This window comes from Calypte anna, chromosome 5A, assembly GCF_003957555.1.
Source record: "Calypte anna isolate BGI_N300 chromosome 5A, bCalAnn1_v1.p, whole genome shotgun sequence".
NCBI lineage: Eukaryota > Metazoa > Chordata > Aves > Apodiformes > Trochilidae > Calypte > Calypte anna.
This window is the reverse complement of record NC_044251.1, coordinates 1655795-1678864: the sequence shown is the minus strand read 5'-3', so window position 1 is coordinate 1678864 and position 23070 is coordinate 1655795. Positions and strand designations below refer to the sequence as shown.

Below are 23070 nucleotides of genomic sequence, written 5' to 3'. Positions count from 1 at the left end.
TTCTTGCCAAAGTGTTTTTGGGAGTTTGCTGTCCTACACTCCAGGAATTTTTCTCTTATTACTTTGATATTATTCAGGATACCTCCTATCCTAGTCTGTTACCAGTTTTGCAGTTCCCTTTCCTACACTAAAGGTTTTTCTGTCCTTGCAATAAAACAGTATAAAAACTACTTATCCAGTTGCTGGTTAGTGTTCTTTCTTCCACTGGCCATACACCAGTATTTTGAAGAGTATTTTTAGAAGATGGGAGAGGAGCCATCTATTCAACAAATACACAGCTCCTTTAACAGGCTCAGGCTGACTCCTAGCTCATTTGAACAAAGGCACTTAGAAAACACTGCTTTTCCCTGGAATTGCTCTTGAAAGCCCATAATCAAAGTAAAATCTCCTGCTTGCTTCCTGTCTCTTTTGTGCATGTGAGGAAATGGAGGCAGGTGTGGAAGCAGAGGAGAGAATGTCATGGGTGAATCAAGCTGCTGTCAAGCTCAAGCCACTCTGGGATTACCCACAGTTTGATTTGAGGAGTTCCTGAACTAAATAGGGTTAGTGGGGAGAAAAGAGTCTTCTAGTCCTCTTTCCCTTATGCAGTGAATTCTTCTGAGCTCAGGTGCTGCCAGCAAGAGGTAAATGCTTTGGGGTGCAAGAAAGAAAAGGGAGCTGTCAGCTTGCTGTCCTCCAGCTCTTCTGTCCTTTCCCTCTCTGCTTTCTCAGGTCTGCAGGGTCACCAGGTAGCAGCCATTACTGCAGTACACCTTTACATTTATTTTTTTTTACCTGGGCTGTTGATGCCTTGCTTTAGGATTGCATAAATGCAGAAGCATCCCAGTCCTTTGGCCTGTCTGTCAAAACACCCTGCAACTGGGAGCATAACTTTTCTAAGAAGAGTGAAACTGTAATACAAGTTAAGTCTGTAAATGCCCCTCTTAATAAGGGCAGTGGTAGAAATTAATGTTCACTAATTAGTGTCCAGGGAATCTAATTATCCTTAGAGGAGGTCTAATAGTTACAGTGTGAGCTCCCTCACTGACTTGCTGTCTTCTGGGTGAGGTCTTTGCTGCTTCAGCTGTGACACAGGAGTGGTAATTGTTGGCTGTGTGGCCAAATTAACATCCATGGAGAACTTTAGAGGTACTTTGCATAGAGAATAATGATTTCTGCTTCATTGTTTTCTCTTCAAGGGTTAGATGACACTCTTAAATTAGTGTTATTTCTGCAGCAACTGCATTTACCTTGAAGTCTGTATTAGTTTTTAGTTGACACACAAGTGTTTTTTCAGCTAGAAAGCAGGTTAGTGGGCTGTCTAGTCTGCTCTAATCCACAAGAGCAGAATATCTAGTAAGATTAGCAGTATTTTGGTCAATATTGCCTCTTGGGTTAGAGAGGAGTCTAGTCAAATTGAATTACCTCCCATCCTCTTATGTTTTTTCCACTATTGTCTTAACACGTGTGAAGTAGGGTCTCTCACCACAGGTAGGTTATTAAGTAGGATTTAACTCCTATTTCTTCTTTTCTTTCAGGGAAGAGTCCTGTAATAGCTAGAGGTGGGCTTCAGATGTGGACAGCCTCCATCCCTCATGCCAGGGAGCTGTAGGTCTCCTGGAGACTCCTGCTGCTAGGTTCTGTATAATCCCATGAAGGTGTTGTCCCTGGATTACTTTGCCAGAGATGTGGGAAGAAAAAGGATAACTTTGGTCTGAAAAAGAAATTCAGTTCAGGGACACTATTTTCATGGGTGAATCCAGAGCCTAATAAAACAAACCTCAACCAAACCCATAGGTGGTACTGCAGTGAAGGCAAATAAGGAGGTACAAAAAAAAAAACACCTTCAGCTTAGAAAACACCCCTAATACAAATGGTTTTCTGTAGTTGAGCCAGGCCTGCACCCAGCATGGGGAGTAAGACCAAAACTAGCTGAATTTGAGGAGGTGTGTTGGAACCTACCCTTAAATCTTTAGAATGTGTCTCTCCCTTCCTTTATTTTGCCCTCCCTGCATCTGCTGTCAGGTCACTCTGTTTGGGCTTGAGGCTCTCTAGGGCTCCAGTCATGAAAATGCTCATGTCCACTGTCAGCTTTGCTGAAGTCTTGCTGTGGACATTAATGATAAATCTATTTAAGTGGTTGATGGCTCAGTGATTAATAACTTACTCTTGAATAGCAGATTGTAACTACTGGTATGACGTGCAATTTGATAAACTAATGCATTGCCACAGCCCTTTTGGGAAAACTCTTCAATGTTTACTTAGTAACAGGTAATTAATTGAGCAGTAGAATTAATGAAGTCTGATTTCTGGGCTACTGTCCCTCAGTGCTCATCAGCATCTTTTGGGTAAAGCAATATGTGTGCTGTCATGCACCAGTCATGCTTACTGGCTGGCCAGTATGGGTGTGAGTGCCCAGCTTAGTACTGTGTTTTGGAGGCTGTCTGGAGTGCACAAGAGACAAGCAGGAAGGTTGTTAGTCTTTCTTTTCTACTCTGCTGTTTGTTTCCATGAAACTTTTAAGAAACTTATGTTTGAGGCATTTACCTACCAAATATGTCTATGTAACTGGATTATGGCTTTTATATAACATGCAGAAGACTCAAGTGATGACATATATGACATTTTCCATGGGATTTCATGTAGGAGAAGAGGTGTGAGAGACAAACTAAGGTAGGAAACTGGGTCTGTCTGGATATATGTTAGCCTTGACTCTTCCTGAGCATGTTTATGATCAAAATCTTCTTTCTTTGGAGGTCTGTAAAACCTGAAAGGTAGTAATAACCCCCTGAGGTCCCTTCCAGCCTGTTAGTCTATGACCTTAGCAGAAACAGCTTTTGAATTGTGATTCTTCTCACTTGGTAGCAAGAAACATTTGGGAATATCAACAAAAGTTTCTCCTGGGGCTTTCCAGACTGGATTTTCCAGCTGTTTGCCCTTGAGTTGCTGGGGTGTGCCAGTTGCATTCATGCAGTTTGCATTCGTGCACTGACTTTCTCAGAGTGATCGTGAGGAGCTCTGCAGAGGTAAGAATTTGGGTCTCAGCACTGTGGTGCAGGTTATTCTTCTCAGATTTGTCTTACAGGAAGTTAAAGGAAGGAATATTGTTTGTAGGTCTCTATTGTTTGTTTCAATGTATACTGAAATTCTCATGTAATGATCTAATAGTAGGACCTGGAGCTTCAGGTGTGCACCCAATAGATTTATGTATGAATCTGCCTCTGGATAGGAACTCAGTTTTCTTAGAGTTACAACACAACTGCCAGAAATTAGAAGCTGTGTCATAAAGAATTGGTCTGTGCTGAGGTTGTCTGATCTGACATGCTTGTTTTGTTTGGTTTCTGTGCTTAGTGTTTGGTATGATACCATCTTCTGAAGATCAGTTACCTAAAATTCTTTCTAGAAGTTCAGGGCTGTTCAGAAGGTCACAGATCTTCTTTTAAGTGCTTTTTTCTCCCTCCAATCTCAGGTGTTAGTCTGAATTCTTGCAAGCATTTTTTAAAATGTTTTCTGAACTGTGAGCAGAATTGCTTGCATCACCAGTGCTAAGTAACACCTAAAGGGAAATAGTATTTTTTTCCACTTGCTTGTTTTGACCACTTGTACTTGAAGACTGATTAGCTCCAGATGTTTGCAATTTTTCCCTGGTATATATTTGGATCTGCTGTTGTAAATCATAAACCTTATTTTTCCATTCACTGAAAAGTGTGTTAAATTTGTATCCTCTTAATTGATGTAGTGGTTGTGTGTCAGAAGACACTGTCATGTGCTGGTTGACAGACTAGTCTAATGACTCATTAATTTAATTATTTATACAATAGTATCTTATTTGATTGCAGAAGATGTGTTTTAATTATTAAAAATACTGCATTAAAATCAGGTCAAGCAAAGAGTAAGATTTTGAAATGCAACAACAAAAGCACCAATGTAAATCAAGATTACAGTGTAAGACTTAGCAAATGAAGGCACTCTGAGCCCTGTGCCAAGCAGGCTGATTTGTTTTGAGCTATTGTGTCATCGTGGAACAGCTCTGGCTTTGTGCACTGCTCCTGTCAATATGAGCAAGCCTAAAGGCTCATATTCATAAAGAATAAAACTCATAAAGAGTTTTAAAAGGAGAAAGCTGTGGTAAAAACGTCTGATTCACCTAATGTGTTTGTTTTGCCTGGAGGCAGAGTTAAAGTTGTATGAGTACAGGTCACTGGAAACTGCATTCTATTTTATGGATTTTGTTCCTAAGCTTTTTGGCATGTTATTGTTTTAATAGCATTGTTTCCAAGACATTCATAGGCAGGAATGTCATTTTAGCAGTTCTTGGGTTTTGTCTCATCCTGAGCATCTCTACTTTTATTATGGCTTGGATCAAGGAAAGTTACTATGTTAAGTGTAATAGATTTCCAAGGATGGTTGACAAGGAGGTTTCAGATCTGAATGTGTTCCACAGCAGCATGGTATGAGTGTTTGTCTTCTCCTTAGAGAGGAGTTCAGGTATAAAGTTCCCTGTTTTTCCTGCTGAAGATCTTCATCTTTGGTTCAGCTCAGCTTGGATGGAGTCATTGCATGGGGGGCTGGGTAACAGTTGCCAAGAGAAAGGTAATTAAAGCTATAGAAGAAGATGAACCATGATTCTGACTTGGGATGGAGTAGAAACTACTCCTAGAAAATAATCTTCTTAAGATGTATAACAAAAGTGTAAATGAGTCTTTCATACTAGAAATGGCAAAAAAGAGAAGGGCTGGAGAGAAACACTTCTTGTCCTAGGTTAGACAGGCAAAGTTTTCATTCTTAATTGACATTGCTGTGGAATTTAAGGAAAGTTCCATGTTTACCCTCTGCTGTTAGTATCAGTTGTGGAGCTCTTGGGCAATGTGGGAGTGGACACAGCTATGGGAACATGAATCCTGTGCACATGCAGAAGGTGATACTGTGCAAACTTCTTTTGAGATGAAAAGCAAAAGAGAGAAATGGGACTTGAGCCCAGTGGGGTTTAGTACTTCAGCATACTTATTATACATACCCTGGTTTTGAATGTCATAAAGGAACTTGGTCAAAGGAAATCAACTTGTCTGCTGTTATGGGGTTTGTTCTTCAGGACTGTTAACACTGTCATCCACTCATCTGTGGTTAAATAAGACAAGTGCACAAGAGCATGGAGCACCCATGACATAGAAGCTTATTCAACAAAAGGAAGAGGGTGTTTTTTTTGTTGTATTGGTGTTTGGTTTTGTTTATTCAAAACTACCATGACAACTCCTGCAGAATCCAATATATGGAATTTATTATAACAGGATGTTGCAGGATTCAAAACTATGACTAGGTTTAGAAAAGGGTTAGACAGCCTCCTAGAGAATAGGTCTGCCTGTTCTGTACCAAACCTGAGCATCTGGATGCAGCCACTGCTCAGGATGTCCTTTGACATCTGACTACCTAAAGCTGGTAAAGCATGCTAGGAAACATCTACTCTTTTAAAGCCTACGTTCTTTTTCACCTATTACCAAGTCCTGTAAGACACAATGTTGGACTATCTGGACTTCAGTACATCCTGATGCTCCTGACTGACCTGCTTGTCCAAATCACTCCTGGGTTTTGTCCTGCAAGGAAGTCTTAAAGAACTTAAAACCTTAGAAGGGAGTAACAGCTCAGTGCTTTGGGTACCTGATTTGATACTCAGAGTAACTTCTCTGCTGGAGTGATCAAGATTATTGATCTGGAGCCAATTTCTCTTCTGTCTGGCTCAGCAATACCTCTGCTCTTCCCACAATAAATTGTCCTGGCATCATCAACTGTTAAAGTACATCAAATGCAAAAGGAAGCTGGTGGTGTGGACACTTGCATTGGTTCAGCCTGGGACAATTTCAGCTGCAGTGGAGTTTGTGTGAGTTGATTGCTATTTCTTGCTGATGGGAATGCATTGCAGAGCTCCCCTTATCCCAGTGCTCCCTATTATCCTTTGTCTTCTGACATTACTGGCTCAGTCCCTTCCACATCCTCTCCAAAACTGACATCAGAATAACTAACCAGTGCTGCCTGAAAGACCTTAGTGATTAGCTGTCCTGCCAATGCTTAAGCAGCTTTAGGAAGATGGATGTTTTGATTTGGGCCATCCAGGAGGTCCATAACCAGAATGATCAGGTCTGGCCAGGCACTGACTAGCAAAAAGAGGGTCTGGCACCCTTATGGTGAGAAGTTTGGAAGGCATGAGGTAAAGTGAAAACAGTCTGGAGAAGATGTTATATTCCTTTTTTCTTACATAGACATAACATCATTATATTATCAAATCTGAGTGGTTTTTAGAAGCTATACCATGAACCAAGAGCGCCCTTTAATTCGCGGAGACATCTCCAGAGAAATGGAGAAACTGTGTCTGTTATCTAAACTACCTTCCTGATGACAAACTAATAGTCACAGATACCAAAAAAGCAGACCCTGTCTTGTGCACATGTAATTTGAGTATACCTTGGTGGTGTCCCTCAGGTAGCAGAAAAGATTATTGAGACCATTTTTGTTTCTCAATTTCTTGTTTTCTTTCACGTTGTGAGGCTGCCTTGGATACTTTGAGTCTGTGAGAAGCTAGTGGAGCCCCACAGTCCACAATTTTTCATTTTGAATACTTGTTTTTAACCACAATCTGGCACATTGATTGTTTTTTATTTTTTGGCACAGTGGCTGTATTTTATTTGCCTTCAAAGTCTGGCTGCTGCTGATGCATTTGACCAAAGCAAATGTGGCTGGCTAAGCTTTAAACTAATTTGCTGATCTAAGAATAAACTTGTTCAAAGAAACCACATATTACCTTCTGGCCTCTGTGGATCATGTATCATGAGACCTTTTAACTACACTTGTTGGAGGTGGGGGGAATAGCAAAGGACCTTCCAGAAGTTGAGAGGCAGGTGAGAGGGGATGGCAGCCCTATGGCTTTCAGCTGGTGGGAATTCCTTGAGGAGGAAATGATGACAGAGGAGGTGAGTTTAATCCTTCTTAAAAAATTAGTCTGTCATGTTCTTCTATTTCACCTAACATGTGGATAAAACCTGTTAGAAGAAGAAAAAGCAAATAATAAACAGTCATAGCCAGAAGCATAAAACCTTTGAAAGTCAAAGCCATATTCTGCAATGGAAACAAAACAGGCTTAGGTACAGAGCCCTAACCTGCTTTGTTGCTTGTGTACCTGTTCCCTGTGTCTGTAGGATCTGAACAGAAAATGCTCTATTCTCTAGTCAAAATACCATAACATTTGTCATTGCAATGCTACAGGCTTGGGGAAGAATGGCTGGAAAGCTGCCCAACAGAGAAACAGAGAAAGACCTGGGGGTGTTAATCAAGAGCTGGCTTGAATATGAGCCAGCAGTGTGCCCAGGTGGCCAAGAAGTGCAACAGCATCCTGGCCTGTATCCTGGCCAGCAGGATAGGGAAGTGATTGTCCTCCTGGTTAGGAGGGCTGTCTTCCTGCCTCACCTCAAATACTGTCTTCAGCTCTGGGCCCCTCACTGCAAGAAAGACATCAAGGTGCTGGAGCAAGTCTAAAGAGGATCAATTAAGCTGGTGAAGGGTCTGGAAAACAGATCCTGTGTGGAGCATCAGAGGGAACAGGGGTTGTTCAGTCTGGAGGAAAGGAGGTTGAGGGGAGACCATATCACCCTCTACAACTACCTGAACAGAGGTTGTAGGAAGGTGGGAGCATCTGTCTCTTCTCCCAAGTAACAAGCAACAGTACAAGAGGAAGTGGCCTCAAGTTGTGCCAGGGGAGGTTTAGTTATTAGAAGAAACTTCTTCACTGATGGGTTATCAAACACTGGAACAGGCTGCCCAGGGAGGTGGCTGAATCACCATCCCTGAAGGTGATTCAAGGATGTGTAGATCTGGTTCTTAGGAACACGGTTTAGCACCAGACTCAGAAGAATTAGGTTAGTGGTAGATTTAGGTTAATGGTTGGACTTAATGATCTTAAAGGTCTTTTTCCAATTGTTTCAAAATAATTCTGTCATTCCACGAGTTAATCTCTGTGAAGCTGAAGAGAAGCCTGCTGAAGGCTGTCTGCTCTCTTAGTTTTGTGTTTCTATGTGTGTTTTGTTGTTTTGGTTTTATTTTGTATTTTTTTAAATGAAAGTGCAATACAATAAATTATGAAATGGATCACTGAGGTAGTTATGGCACTTATGTAAAAGCCAATTTGACCTGCATCAACCACCTGACTCTGGTGCTCAACTTTGCTTTCTTCTCTGCCCCTCCTTTCAACCAGAGAGCAGCAGGAGTGGGACAAACTGTGTCAGAGAGCCCCTGGGTGTGGATAGATGCAGCACAGCTGCATAAAGGAGCTTTTTCTCCCTATAGAAGGGGCAAGTTAAGGTGGCAAAAGCACTCCCTTGTTTGAATTTGGATGCTTGCCAGGAGACCAGAGCTACTGAGAGTGTCTGCCATGCTCCTGGTAGCTGTGCTGGCAGACTTAGAGCTGGGGTTGTGCTCCCTTCTTTGAAAAGATTGCCTTAGGCCATGGGGTGAGGTAGAAGAGGTTTCACTAGACAGGTAATTACAGTGAGGTGTCACTTCCAAAACATCTGCCTGATGGAACAGCCTAAATCCCATTGATGTGTACATGCTACACAATTGCTTTCTAATACTCTGCTTCGCACTTCTTGTTGCTTCAAAAACTTACTATGAAATCTGAACAGGAAGTCATTACTCTTGTTAATGTTATGAATCCTGACACGAGCTGTGTTTTCAGTGTTGTCTACTCCAGTTGCATGGGTATAATGTTTTTCTCTTTTTACTTTGAAGGTAAGGAATGAAGAAGACTTTATTAAGAAACTGGACTGTAGTCCTGACCAGCATCTAAAGGTAGTGTCCATCTTTGGGAACACGGGGGATGGCAAGTCTCACACCCTTAACCACACTTTCTTCTATGGCCGGGAAGTCTTCAAGACGTCTCCAGCCCAAGAGTCTTGCACAGTTGGAGTCTGGGCAGCCTATGACCCTGTCCTCAAAGTGGTGGTAATTGATACAGAGGGGCTCCTGGGAGCCACTGTCAACCTGAGCCAGAGGACACGGCTGCTGCTGAAGGTCCTGGCCATCTCTGACCTTGTCATCTACCGTACTCGTGCTGACAGGCTCCACAATGATCTCTTCAAATTCCTTGGTGATGCCTCGGAGGCTTATTTAAAACATTTCACCAAGGAGCTAAAAGCTACCACAGCCCGCTGTGGCCTAGATGTTCCTCTGTCAACTTTGGGTCCAGGTGTCATCATCTTTCACGAGACTGTGTACACCAAGCTACTGGGCTCTGGTGAGTAGGCAGTAAGATCATGAATTTCAATGTGCTAAACTTTATCTATAAATTATCAGGTTGCACTGAATATTCAACGTTCTTTAGTACCATGTAGAAGATGTGGTTTGGGTTTTGCTCTCGTTTATTCCAGTCTGGGAAGCAGAGCATTCCCTGATGACAATCTGACTATCCCAGATCAGCTAGAATAATCCTCTTAGCCAGCTGGAAATCAGTCCTGACTCGTTATGATGGGAAGGAATACTGTCAGCTGTGGAAGGGGTCATCATGCAAGATCTCCAGTTGTGGGTATACAGGTGAAAACTGAGATTTGGGTAGGAATGTGCAGGATCCTGTTGTAAAATATAAAACTGTAGGTAGAAACTAGGATGGAAAAGAATGATGGACTTTAATACTGACAATACCCTCATCCTGCTGTCTTAAGTTCTGTGTATACCAATGCTATTCTGAGGTTGGGGTTGAGGTTGTTGACAGAGACAGAGAACTGTTGACTGTGACAGAGAACCAGTGGTTTAACACCACTTTTTTTTCTGTGCAAGTGTCTGATATGGCCAAAGCAGCAGGCCTGGCACAGCATTATTCCCATTGCTTTCAGTGTTCTGCACTAGAACCTTCAACTTCAGTCAAGTATTGGGTTATGCATCAGTAAATTGGGTACTTTATATGTATGATTAAGTAAAGTACACTCTCCTGTAAAAGCTGAGTCATGTTTTGATTTTGACTATACAGGGATGTAAATTTGTTCTTCTGGCCCTGTTTTTCCCATGTTTCAGAAGGCATGATAAAAACCTTTCTCCATTCTGTGCATTTCTGATGCTTTGATGAGTAAGAGCCCTAATGAATTGGCCCACAGTGGCTGAGGCTCAGTTCTTCTGTCTGTTCCCATCTGGGAATCTTCTGCCATGTAAAACCACACCAGCTCCCTGCTGGCCCACGGTCTCATTTTGGATTTTCTAACCAAAAAGTGAGGTCTTGAGCTAGTAGAAGAACTTAGCATTCTTTCTGGTTGCTACTAGAGTGCCTTCTGAATTTCTTATAACTTACTTGCCAAAGCAGTTCCTTTTCTTACATACCCATTTGCTGATCAGCAATTGAGTTTCATCTAGTTGTTGAAATTTGCTGTTTAAGCAGGTTGGATTTAGTGACCCACAATGAGAGTTGTACCAGTGTGCAAAGTTAGGGTAGGAAAAATACTGTATTTTTATGATCACTTCTGATCATGGTAGGAATAGGGAAGAAAGCTCTTAGCAGCTGGATTTGCAGCAATTTGTAACCATCTGTCTTGATGGATAATTGAGGTGTGTTGGAGGGAGAATGGAGAATTGGCATGGAGAATAAGCATCCCATGTGTGAGGTTCATGTCCTCCACTTGTCAGGTGCTCTGACTAGCTATACCATGGTCAGATGAGAAGAGCTAAGAAGTGTGCTGACATGGGGTTTCCTCATATTATGTCATAAATAGCATATTCTCCTGATATCTGTGTTTCTAAACCTAGATGTTTCTGGGTTTACCTGTGGAACTTGGTCTCAGAATCTAAAACAGAGACAGTTTTTGGAAGCAGTTTGTTTCTGTTCCTACCTGTAAATTATAAGTGCATTCCAGATGTATTAGAAGGTTTAATGAGGGAAAAAAAACCTAGCACTGTGTTGCATATGAAAGCATTGTGCAATTTAAGTGCTGGTTTAAACAATCAGTTCTTTCTATACTTGCTGATACTCTCGTGTACAGATCATCCTTCTGAGGTTCCTGAGAAGCTCATTCAGGATCGGTTTCGGAAGCTGAGCTGTTTTCCTGAGGCTTTCAGCTCCATCCACTACAAAGGAACAAGGACATACAACCCTCCAACAGATTTCTCTGGACTTAGGCGAGCTGTGGAGCAGCAGCTGGAGAACAATACTACTCGATCACCTAGACAGCCTGGGGTTATCTACAAGGCACTAAAAGTAAGTGGAGATAAGTTCTTCCCAATCTTTATCTGTAATGCTGTTGCTGGTAACTGTCAGCTGCAGCTAATAAAGGCAGGGCATAAGAACCAGTGATGCAGACCTGCAGATATCTGGAGATAAAGCATTATCTTCCATGAAGATGATGATTTTTGTGTAACATCGAGTAGGGTGGGTATTTTTTTTTTTTTTACTTAAAACAAACTCCTTAGCAAAGACTCTGAAAGGGCAAGAAAAGCTGAAGAGCAAAACTGAGTAAAATCAGAAAACTGAGCCAGGCAGAAACTGGCAAAGAAAAAAATAACTTATGCTGTGAGTGGCAGGGACTTACTGTGATTTACAAACAGGAGGCCCAGAAGGAGTTATTGGTGAAGTTCTAAGGATGGCTTCATCACAAAGGGAGGGAATGCAAGAGACTTGTAAGGAGTTGGTGGTTGGCAAAACCTAGCACAGAGTGTAGTCTAACCAAGGGCTCAGAGACAAAAAGGAGAAAGGGGCTATGTTGGCAGGTAGTAAACAAGATGGGATCAAACCAAGTGATGTGTTATTTCAGAGGTGCAGCATCAGATCAGAAGGCTGATGAAGAGGAATTGGAGGGCACCACCAATGATTTTCTCAGAAGGTTCACCTAGAATCTCAGGGATTTTTGGGTCTTCAGATCTGCAGTCTGTCCTACAAGTTTTCACATTGCTACCACTACATTAGCATTGTATTTTCAATGGCCTGAAGAGCAGAGCTGTTATCAGGGAGGGGCTGGCAGAGCTGGGGCATATCTGCAGAAGAGGGTAGTGTTAGCAGTCTTTCCTGATGTTAGTCACAGCTGTTGGAACAGATAATTCCAACTCCTCTGTATTTGAGGTAGCCAAAATACATAAGTGTCAGGATGGCAGCTACACAGTTCCTTGCAATAGGGAGCAGGCAGCAGGTGAAAAACAGTTGGAATGTTTAATTCCAGTTTGATTTCTAGGACTTCATTGCAATAATCAAGTAGTGCAGTATCAGATACAGCTTGTATACTTACATTCACATCTAATAAAGTGGTTGCTGTGTTCAGATCACTACTAACTACAAATTAACACTTGTAACACGAAGGACACGAAGTTTGCTAGAGATCTGTGTCCATCTCCTCTAGCTTTTGAATCCCTTGACCACTATCAGTCAAGCTTGAAAAAGATCATAGAGGCAATTTCCTTGAAATTCTGTGAAATCACATGTTGATACAGGGATCTTTATCTGGGAGCAGCTGTGCTAAGAGGGAGATGTATGTCTGTGTGTATATGCAGTTAGTCAGTGAAGATGCTCCCCCAACTCCCTGGGAAGGGAGGGGGAGGAAGAGAAAGAAAGGAACCCCCCCTGGTTACCTCAGCTCAGTTGCAGTTAGACCTTTTGCTTTAAATATCTCCATCAAGAAAAACTGTAACCATTTGCTTTGTTCCAATGCTTGCTTTTAAAAATTTTTTTTAAATTTTATTTTATGTAACACCCAAAAGAACTGAAAAAGTTAAATGTGCCAGGCTAAGGACTGACTTAATCTGAGAACAGATGCTCACAGGGAAGGAAATAAATCCCTTTGTATCAGTCTTGCAGTTTCACCAGGGAAGAGCAATTACTCAAGGGGCCAGAGGAAGGCTCAGGGCAGCACTTTCTGAGCTTAGGAGCAAAGAATTTATCTTGATATACTGTGAGAAATGACTATTTGAGTTTCCTTCTGGACATTTTGCCCCTGTGCTCAGCCCTGGTGAGGCCACAGCTTGAGTCCTGTGTCCAGTTCTGGGCCCCTCAGCTCAGGAAGGGGATTGAGGTGCTGGAGTAGGTCCAGAGAAGAGCAAGGAGGCTGTGAAGGGATCCAGCAGAATTGCTGTGAGGAAGGGCTGAGGGAGCTGGGGGTGTTGAGGCTGGAGAAGAGGAGGCTCAGGGGAGACCTCATCACTCTCTCCAACTCCCTGAAAGGAGGTTGGAGCCAGGGGGGGGTTGGGCTCTTTTCCCAGGCAACTCTCAGCAAGACAAGAGGGCAGGGTCTCAAGTTGTGCCAGGGGAGGTTTAGGTTGGAGATGAGAAAGAATTTCTTTCTGGAGAGGGTGATCAGCCATTGGAATGGGCTGCCCAGGGAAGTAGTGGATTCTCCGTGTCTGGAGATATTTCAAAAGAGACTGGATGTGGCACTCAGTGCCATGGTCTAGCAACTGCAAAGGTGGTTCAAGGGCTGGACTTGATGATCTCTGAGGTCCCTTCCAACCCAGCCAATTCTATGATTCTATGATTTTCAGAATGCAGGTGCCCTTTTAACAAGCACCCTACTATTTTGGGCACGGGTTGTTTGCACAGAGGTGGATGCAATCTTCTACCACCCACTAACCACCACACCTGCTATAAAATTCAAAGTAGGGGCAGGAGGAGAGGAGAAGAAGAACCTACAAGTCCTCAGGTCACTTCCATACAAACACAAGGTTGTTTTCTTGCTTGGTTTCTAATCCTTGGCTTGGTTTCCAGGTTAGTAAGATAACACTCCTTAGCTGTGTACTCTTTCTCTCCCTCTTCCTCCAGTAGATGAGGAATCAGTGCCTTTGCTTGCAGAAGCTTTCATGAAATGTCTGCGTTGCTCTCAGTCCCTGACTGGTTCAGTCTGTTCTGTTTGACAGGCTCTGAGTGACCGGTTCAGTGGGGAGATCCCTGATGATCAGATGGCTCACAGCTCTTTCTTTCCAGATGAATATTTCACCTGCTCATCTGTGTGCCTCAGCTGTGGGTAAGTAGATGAGATATGCACCTTCATCCTCTTAGAAGAAATTGTTGCCCTGGTCTGCTGCCACAGAACATCTTGACCTCACCTATCATCAGATAGTACTTCCAGGAAGAATTGGCTTGAAATTCAGTCTTTACTTGAATTGGATGATTGTTATTTCTGTGTCCCTGCTGGATGCATGGTCTCTGCCTACTCTGTTTTTGGTTATGACTACAAACATGTTCTGCCTGTATCTTTGTACACTGGGCAGGAAGAAAGGAGTGCTTAAAGAAATCCCCTGACATTTCCTATTATTATTTTTCCTGCCATTTTTGTTACCTAAACAGTATAAACAACTCCAAACCACACATTATCATGGACCTGTGCTATGTTCAGTGACTCCAGATTGATTAGAGCTTGGCTTGTAGTTCTCTGGTAAGAGTCCAAAGGCTGAGTCTGGGGGGGCATTAGATTACATCCAGTGCTGAGCCTGCAAGGTACTATAGCAGCATGATGTTGTGGATGATTATGCTTATGGAAACATTTTCTCTCAGATGTGATATAGTGTTATAGTCCTGCTCTTTTATGCTTAATAGAAAATTTCTAGCAGCTCCTTGCAAAGGCTGCGATGTTATTTCTGTCCTGATCAGTCTCCAAACTCGGTCAGTCCTTCCTAAAATTCTCTGTGAAATGTAAATTGGCTACAGTAATAATTTCCTGCATTGAACTGTTGTGTGCTGCTGCTTCATATCGTGGCACAGTTGCTACAGCTCCTTCCAAAGAGCCTGCTCTGCAATGATAAATGATGTCATTTTTGCACATGGAGTTGTGAAAATGGTTTATGGCTTTACAAGTGCAAGATAGTAACATAAAAGAACTCCTAGGGACATCTGTCATGTGTCTAACAGCATCAGCTCCTGGTTGCTTTTGCATACTCAGGTGTGGTTGTAAGAAGAGCATGAACCATGCAAAGGAAGGAGTCCCTCATGAATCCAAAAGTCGATGCAGATATTCTCACCAGTATGATAACAGAGTTTACACTTGCAAGGTGAGTAGTGACAGTGACAGAGTCTGAAAAATGGAGAAAGATGGAACTACTGTATTCCTTATTATATTCCAATAAGTAAGGAATATCACAGGCACGTGTCTGGTTTTCAAATGTGAGAGTTGCTCATGGTCTTGACAAGAAAAACCAATCCCAGTCAAACCTGTATTTCTGCTTGGAGAGGTCACCAACTCTGTGTGCTCTGTGTCATTTGCTAGCTAAATTCTGAACCTAGCTGCTCACAAACTGGGTGATGACCCTCAGTGTGGTTACTCTTCTTATTTGCTTATACCCATTGCTTTGTATTAGCAAATTTTTCTGAAGGATGTGTGAAAGAAACAAGGACATTTTCAGCTCCCATCATGTTTTTAATTGTAGAAATATTTCCCTGATGTCACTCATTATTCATAGTGGGTTGGGTTTTGTTTCGTTGTTTTTAAAATCAGTTCTGATGAGTCTCCTCCTTTGCTGGGGACACCCCTGCTTGCCAGTTATGTGCTCTGTGTACACAAACAGCTGCCAGACCTGAAGTCTGGGATTCCTAATAATGCAGTTTTAATTGAGCCTTTGTGTTCCAGGCCTGTTACGAGCGGGGGATGGAGGTCAGTGTGGTGCCAAAAACCTCTGCTTCCACTGACTCCCCTTGGCTGGGCCTTGCCAAGTATGCTTGGTCAGGGTGAGTACAGCAGCTAAGATCTCAGCTTTCTGTTGTCTCTACACTGCCTGGTAACCTGTTACTGAGGGAACCTGTTGTCCTCTTCTGCAGGTATGTGATTGAGTGTCCCAACTGTGGGGTGGTGTACCGCAGCAGGCAGTACTGGTTTGGCAACCAAGATCCTGTGAACACTGTAGTGAGGACAGAAATTGAACATGTCTGGCCAGGGGTGAGTAGTCTGGTTGCTGGACAGTCTCTGTGTATGTGTCTAGCCACACACATTTGGTTTTTTTTTTTTTCTGAACACTGAGAAAATTGACTGGGTGTCATTCAAGCCAGTCCCTGTCTCTGCTCTTTAAAAGATCTTTGCAAGAGCTTTCAGTCATCTTTTGGCTAACTTGAAATGGCTAAATTGCCAGTTTATGAACACTTGTATGAATGATAAAACCTGTTTTTCAAAGCAGGACTACTGTTTTTTTTTTTTTCTCAAGTTTGCCATTCAGTTTAACAGGAGCAGTGGGTCACAGAGCCATCTGCTTCTTCAAAAAAATCAGCTTTCCTTGGTTTTATTCCCTAATGAGTATCCATTTCTTTCCAGACTGATGGATTCCTGAAAGACAACAACAATGCAGCCCAGCGTTTGTTAGATGGGATGAATTTCATGGCACAATCAGTATCTGAACTCAGCCTGGGACCTACAAAAGCTGTGACCTCCTGGTTGACAGATCAGATTGCCCCAGCTTACTGGAGACCCAACTCTCAAATCCTGGTAAATTGCAGCTGCTGTAGAGCAAAGTGACCCTTTAAGTAATATAGATTCCAGTGCTTCTTGTTTATTGCAGCAAGCCCTTCTCCTACAGTTTTGAGAAAATTGAAGTGCTTGCAGTTCTTCCCATTCTTGACTCAGCCAGAGGAATTACTAATGGAGACTTTGCCCAGCCTGGCTAAAGAAAACATTTCCTCCCTACTTTTTGTGACCACCTCCCCAGCAGTATCACTGAAAATCCTTCCTTGCTTGTACTTGCTCTTCAAAGCAAAATATCAGTGTTTTAAATCTAGCTACTGCAGTTGATGGTACTCTTTTTATAGGTACAAAAATCAAACTGTGGTTTCATACCAGATGCAAAAAGCTGGTCCCAATAACTCAACTAGTACTAGTACTAGTTCTCAAATACTAGAGAGTACAGATACTTCTTCAATGAAAACAGTTTTCTTAATCCTTACCCCCCACAAAGAACACATACCCATCGTTCAGCCCTGCATGATACGGCCCTAATTATTTGTGGTTGTGAATGAAGGGATCATAGCAATCTCTTGGTTTAACCACTGTACATCTACCTCTCTGAATCACTTGTCCAGGGTAAAGTTATGGGACTGGTAGCACCCAAGACTTGGGTATAACTATATTTTTCAGAATTTCAATCTTGAGTCTTGCCATCCTGGGATTCTGCTCTGTTTTTCTGTTCAGAAAGCTCGAACTAACAGTTTTTTGGTTTTGTTTTTTGTTGTTTTTTGTCGTTTTTTTTCTTTCTATCTTGTTCTGAGTAGAGCTGTAATAAGTGCAACACACCTTTTAAAGATAATGACACTAAACATCACTGCCGGGCCTGTGGAGAGGGCTTCTGTGATGGCTGTTCTTCCAAGACCCGTCCAGTGCCTGAGCGAGGCTGGGGACCAGCACCAGTGCGTGTGTGTGACAACTGCTATGAAAACAGGGGCATCCAGTTAGGTAATTTTGAGTTGATTGTGACAGAATTATCCCCAGGCAATAGTTAGCCTAAAGTCTTTGTCCCTGGCTTCTAGATCACAATCATTCCCATCGGGTGCCAACAGTGTTGTTCCAGCTGGGGTTTGGCACGGAGTTTTTAGTAGGGAAGCTCAAGAGCTCAATGTCTTTTGGCAGGAAGGTGACACTTGCAATAAGCTACCAGCACCCCTGACAAAACTATTTTCTAATTGGATCTTTTCTTTGCTTTTCTGGCACCTGCTGGTGCTGTAAAGCCACCATCAGAGCAGGGATGCTGCTGTTTCAGCAGACCATGTATTTTCTCCACGATTGTTGAAATGAAAACTCTCCAATCCAAGACTGGGAATGTGGGGCGTAAAGGCTGAGCAGTGGCTTCAAGCTGTCTGTTGGGTTTGCTGCTGTTTTTTGCTAAGGTGAATTAAATGGCAGAAACTGTGCTGGACTGGGGTGTTGAGCCTTTTATTCCTTGTGTCATGCAGATGTGGCTGAGCTGCCTTCAGATGAGGAAGGGGGGACACTTATTGCCCGGAAGGTTGGGGAAGCTGTGCAGAACACTCTTGGAGCAGTGGTGACAGCCATGGACATTCCCTTAGGTGAGCTCTGTTCTCTTCTGATGGTTTGGGGTTTTTTTTGGTTTGTTTGTTTGTGTTTGGTTTGGTTTTTTTTTTTCTAGAGGCTTTTTTTTTTTTTCAAAGAGCAAAACTTCAAAGTTTGTGTGACAGGCTGGCACCTCCACTAGGATACCACTGCTGCCTGAGCATTCTGCAACTCCCAGCATCTCTTGCTTGATGTTTCCTCTTGGTTTTCAGCATATTGTTTCTGCATTTCATACCTTTTCTCCCTATTGTGCAAATCTGTGCTCCAAGCTGTGAGTAATTCATACTCCCCTGATGCATCACTGCAGTGACCTGCCAGCTGGAATTCCCTAAAGCCTGGCCAGTTAGGAAGCATTTTATCAGGTTTGTTTTTTTTTTCCAGAGATGCTGAGTGCCTTTTAAGTATTTCCTTGGATAGTGCTGGCACTCTGTACTTTTGCAAGGGAAAACTGAGAATCTGAAACTTTCCAGGTTGGTAACAGTGGGAAAGTAATCAGTAATGTGATCTTTAATGATGAGCTTGGTACAGTGAAAGTTTGCTGCTCTTTCATGTACTGGCTAGCAGTTCAGGTATGTCAGCAAACACTTTCCATTTGAACCTTCTGTTGTTGGACCTGACTTCCTACTCACTGTGCAGATCATTATTCCACTGCTTTGGCTGCAGCATGTCCTGTCATCACCCTTGTGGGTGTTTGTTGTCTGACTCAATGAAAGGAAGAATAAATCCCTTTCTCAGTTCAGACAGTACATGTGTTTCTGAATGGTTGGTTTGGTGACTCTGGGTTTTTTTGGCCACAGCTGAAACTGAAGGTAGAGACAAGCAAGTGTTTCAGCATCTGGAAGAGTGTATGTAAGGGAGATGCCACCATTTAAGAGGAAACAATCTGTCCCTTTGCAAAGTGGGAGAAAGGCAGAACGGCCTGAATGCCTGCCCACTGCAATGAAGTATTCTGTCAGCATTCTTCCCCTTAATTCCAGTGCTCTGACTTGCAGTGTGTGGGTGCTTCCACCACAGCACACCCTTGACACGCTCACGTTCACAGACAATTTCCTTCTCCCTCTTTTCTCACCCTCCAACCTCGCTTCCTCTGTAGGTCTGGTAAAAGATGCTGCCCGACCTGCATACTGGGTACCAGACCATGAAATCCTCCACTGCCACAACTGCCGGAAGGAATTCAGCATCAAACTCTCCAAACACCACTGCCGGGCCTGTGGCCAGGGATTCTGTGATGAGTGCTCACACGACCGCAGAGCGGTTCCCTCTCGCGGATGGGATCACCCAGTCCGAGTTTGCTTTAACTGCAATAAAAAGCCTGGTGACCTTTAACACCAGGCTCTTCTCCAGATCTTGGCAATTCCTTATGTTCTCAGGGTTACAAATGAAAATAGCTGATCTCCCTTTCACCTCTTAACCTGTTACAGCCAGAGTGCATGTTTCCAGTTTCTGGCCTCCTCTCGTGTTATGTCCATCTTGGAACGCTGGGAATGAGCTTACGTTTAGCCTCTAGGTTTTAATTTCAAATTGACTGGGGAAGGGAAGGAGCTCCCTTGTAAATGAGCAAACCAAAATCCAGTGTATTTTATTCCAATTAAAAAAATAATATATATATATATATATGTATAATTTAGTATATTAAGAATGCGGTTGGCTAATGAAGCTTTGAGTGTTCCTAGTTCAAATGATGGATGATGGTGTTCCTTGCCATGTTGGATCAGACTCACAGCCTTCTGATTCGTCTTTTGGAATGTCTTGCTGATCATGATGTCCTGTGAGGAAGGTTTGGACTCTCTGCTGCCAGGAAATCTCCAGTGTTGATGTATGAATTACACCTGGTAATTCAACCAGCCCTGCATCTGGAGGTGCCGTACGTTTGGCCGTGGAAGGTTTAACCCAGATTCATTACCTAGTTTGTTTGAACTGCTCATATCACAGTGGTCTTGCAGTGCAAGAGGTATCAACTTGAAATAGACCCACGGGTAGAGACCAGTAGAGCTCTGAAAGGTAAAGCAGATCAATGGCACAAGGCAAAGCATTCTGACTTTGCCATTTCAATGTCAATAGCAGATCAAAAAGGTAGCAGGGTTTTGCTCTCTCTGACAATGTTCTCATGTACTCAGGTTTTCTTCAAGTTTCTCTGCCAGCTTGTTGCAGTTAAGTTTTGTCCAGAACAGAAACAAGAAAACATGTAGGCAATTCTGAAATACAAAGTTTGAGTTGTTTGGGTTGGGATGACTTTTCCCCCACTTTTTAAGTGATCCTGGAGTCTCTGGAGCCTCTGTGTTCTCAGACGTGGTTGCGTGAAAACCGCGCAGCTTTGACTTAACCTTTTTCTAGTAATCTGAACTTAAAAATCCACCTGGAAAATGGGAATCTTTCTTCTTTGCTCCTAGCAGCTGGCACTCACTGGACTTCATTATTTGATTAAAGGACTGCAATGAGTTCACTGATTTTGTTATCAAAAGCACCATTTAACCTAACTAATACTGTCTTGTACTGTGGATTTGTGGTTCCAGTTTTAAGAAGTAAGAGCCCATTGTGGATTGAACTGCCTAAAATTCTCCCTTTTTGGCTTATATAGACAAGAATTCTTCTACCACATGAGGACTGTCTCCTCTTGGAGTGGCTGGACTTTGATGCAGTGTCCTGGAACTGTGGTATTTTTTTTCCCCAGCTTATTAAATGTGCTCTTATGTAGATGACTGCCCCACACCCTGTTTCTGGACTGTATTATTAATTAACTGCTATAAAAGACTATCTTCTGAACAAGTGTACTGACTTTTTCCTTGTAACAAGCATTTCTCACTTTGTCTTTGAAAGAACATACCCACAAAGTGATTGCCCCTTCACAACTACATCCAGCCTACACATGGAAGTAAACTTGGAAGATGTTCCAGGACACCTTCGGTATTGGCCCAGTTTACTGGGGACTGTCTAATGATTTTGTAAGCAGAGTCTGCCATAAACTGACAGTTGCCCACGAGAGGGCATGAGTAGGTATAAATCATCTATTAAAAGACATTCTGCACATCCAGCATAATTCTGTGCTTCAAAGTACTTTTATTTTTTTTTTAATGGGTGAGCAATGTGTTCTTGATTTGTAGGCTGTGCCTGGTGTGCTGTTTATGCATGTGGCTGTACTACCATGTTAATGCACAAAGAAAAAGCAGCCATGACATTCCTTGTATAAAATCTTTGGCATCTGTTTCAACAACTTGTGTGCTTTTTTTCTCTCTTTTTTTTTTCCTTGTCACAGACAAAATTACTGCTCATCTCAAAGAGAAAATATTGTCTAAACATCTTTAGTATCTATGCAGTTGTAGTAACTTAGCAACCTGGCAATATGCAGAGTCCATTCTTGATTGATTATCCTGGTGCTGAATCTTTTATGCTGTTGCTCAACAGGACAAAATCTTACATGGTGCTTACACCTGCAGCAGGCTTGGTGTTACTTTTTCTGGACAATGCTGAGAGGGTCATATGGGTTCTTTGTTTCCCAAAATGAAAAAAATAATATATGTAAGGCTTAAGTTCATTGCTGTTTTCTGTACACAAATGCTTTCTTTTTTTTCTGATAGTTTTGGGTGCTCTGAGTTTGCAGATTCAGGACATGGTAAGTAAATGGATTAGCTATTTAAAAGGGATAGGTGCATATTTTCAGAGAGCCCAGTGCTATTTAAGATGAACACACTGGGATTCAGTAAGCAATGTCTGTGGACAGAAAACTCTACAGGAAACTTAAGTGAAGGAAATAAAAATCCTGAAAAAACTTTTGAAAGCAAATAAGGTGGGAGCAGCTTGTTCTTGGGGTGGGACTGTCAACCTGAAGACAAAAGTTAATCCTAGCAGTAGAAACCTGTGAGAGTTTTATTCCTAAACTCTTGGTAAAAATGCTTCATATGCAGAGGTAGTGGTAGCATCTAACCAGAACCAATCTTTTTGCACAGCCTGTCATCAATTAACAGCAGCCTTGCTGGAGCTCTGCAGAGCCCAAATGGCAGTGTCAGACAGATCTGATGCTCCAATTAAACTCCTGTGCAAAAAAAGTCTTGTTTATTTACAAGGGCCAAGGATATGAGTGGACAGTTTTCCAGGAAGCATCCAGAAGATCACTATGTGTCTTTTATTAAAGACAAATTCATTACTTACCATGAAATTGCAGCTGATCATGATAGTGTGTCCCTTGGATCAGCTGAACTTTATTGTAATATTACTGTTTCAATATTTAAAACCAGCACAGGGTCTTGGGAATTAATTCTATTGGTCTGAGATGTGGCACAATAATAGGATGTTCTGACTTACAGAATGAAGCTGACTGTTTGATGTGAATGTCTTGCCAGAAAGGTGATGTCAGGTTGCTTATTGGCAGACCAAGCAGCTTCTGCACCTCTTCTGATTAGGAAAAGCTACAAAAACATGGAGTAAAATAAGAATCGTGTGAATTAACTGATATGCAAGGATGTGCCCTGGTGAGAAACTATTTCCTCACCCAAAACATGACAAAATGGGCCTAGGTTTGAGGAGGAAAGCACATCTGATATGATTGCTTTACTCTGATTAATTTATTTCAGTTGTGGGTGTCTATGGCAATTCACCATAAAAATCCATCTTCAAATAGTTGATGTGGGTTTTCCTCTCTTTCTGGGAATCAGATACATGTGACCTTCATATAGATGTGCACACTTTTAACTAAAACTTGTGAGAGAATCTGCTTTGTCTTTCACTTCCCTGTCACCCCAGTTATTTTCCTCCTCATTCATCCCCCTGCCCAGATCCTCAGAGGTGAAGCTGCACTTCCAAGGTATCCCACATGGGTCACTTGTGGATTGGGTCTTGTGTTCTGGAAAAAATGACAACTCTTGCTAGCTTTTGATCTCAGCAAGAGTTGATTTGTTGAAATAAACACTATCATTGTGTTAGACCTGCCTGCCATGTATGCTTAGGGGTCTGTCTGCTGCATCACTGCTGAGATCCTCACCAATGCCCTTGTTGCTTTGGGCAGCCTGGGCTTAGACACTGTAGAATGCTTGGTTTCCCATCTGGTCATACTGACTTTGCTCTTCTTCATCTTTTTGCCTTGAGCATCATTATCCCAATGAGGTTT

At 42.4% G+C, this 23070-nt stretch overlaps 1 protein-coding gene across 4 annotated transcripts in view; it reads left to right on the top strand.

Annotated features, from left to right (window-relative positions):
* ZFYVE1 (zinc finger FYVE-type containing 1) overlaps positions 1 to 21177 on the top strand; it is a 28590-nt gene extending 7413 nt beyond the window's left edge. Inside the window, exons 3-12 of one of the 4 annotated variants that reach the window (XM_030451860.1) lie at positions 8755 to 9259; positions 10989 to 11203; positions 13843 to 13949; positions 14865 to 14973; positions 15549 to 15646; positions 15737 to 15854; positions 16224 to 16394; positions 17174 to 17354; positions 17852 to 17965; positions 19063 to 21177. In XM_030451860.1, the coding sequence (XP_030307720.1) occupies positions 8755 to 9259; positions 10989 to 11203; positions 13843 to 13949; positions 14865 to 14973; positions 15549 to 15646; positions 15737 to 15854; positions 16224 to 16394; positions 17174 to 17354; positions 17852 to 17965; positions 19063 to 19295 (1851 nt within the window). In that variant the 3' untranslated portion in view covers positions 19296 to 21177. The remainder of the gene's footprint in view (positions 1 to 8754; positions 9260 to 10988; positions 11204 to 13842; positions 13950 to 14864; positions 14974 to 15548; positions 15647 to 15736; positions 15855 to 16223; positions 16395 to 17173; positions 17355 to 17851; positions 17966 to 19062) is intronic. The other 3 variants (XM_030451862.1, XM_030451863.1, XM_030451864.1) reach the window with 3 other exon arrangements.
* Positions 21178 to 23070: the final 1893 nt, after the last annotated feature.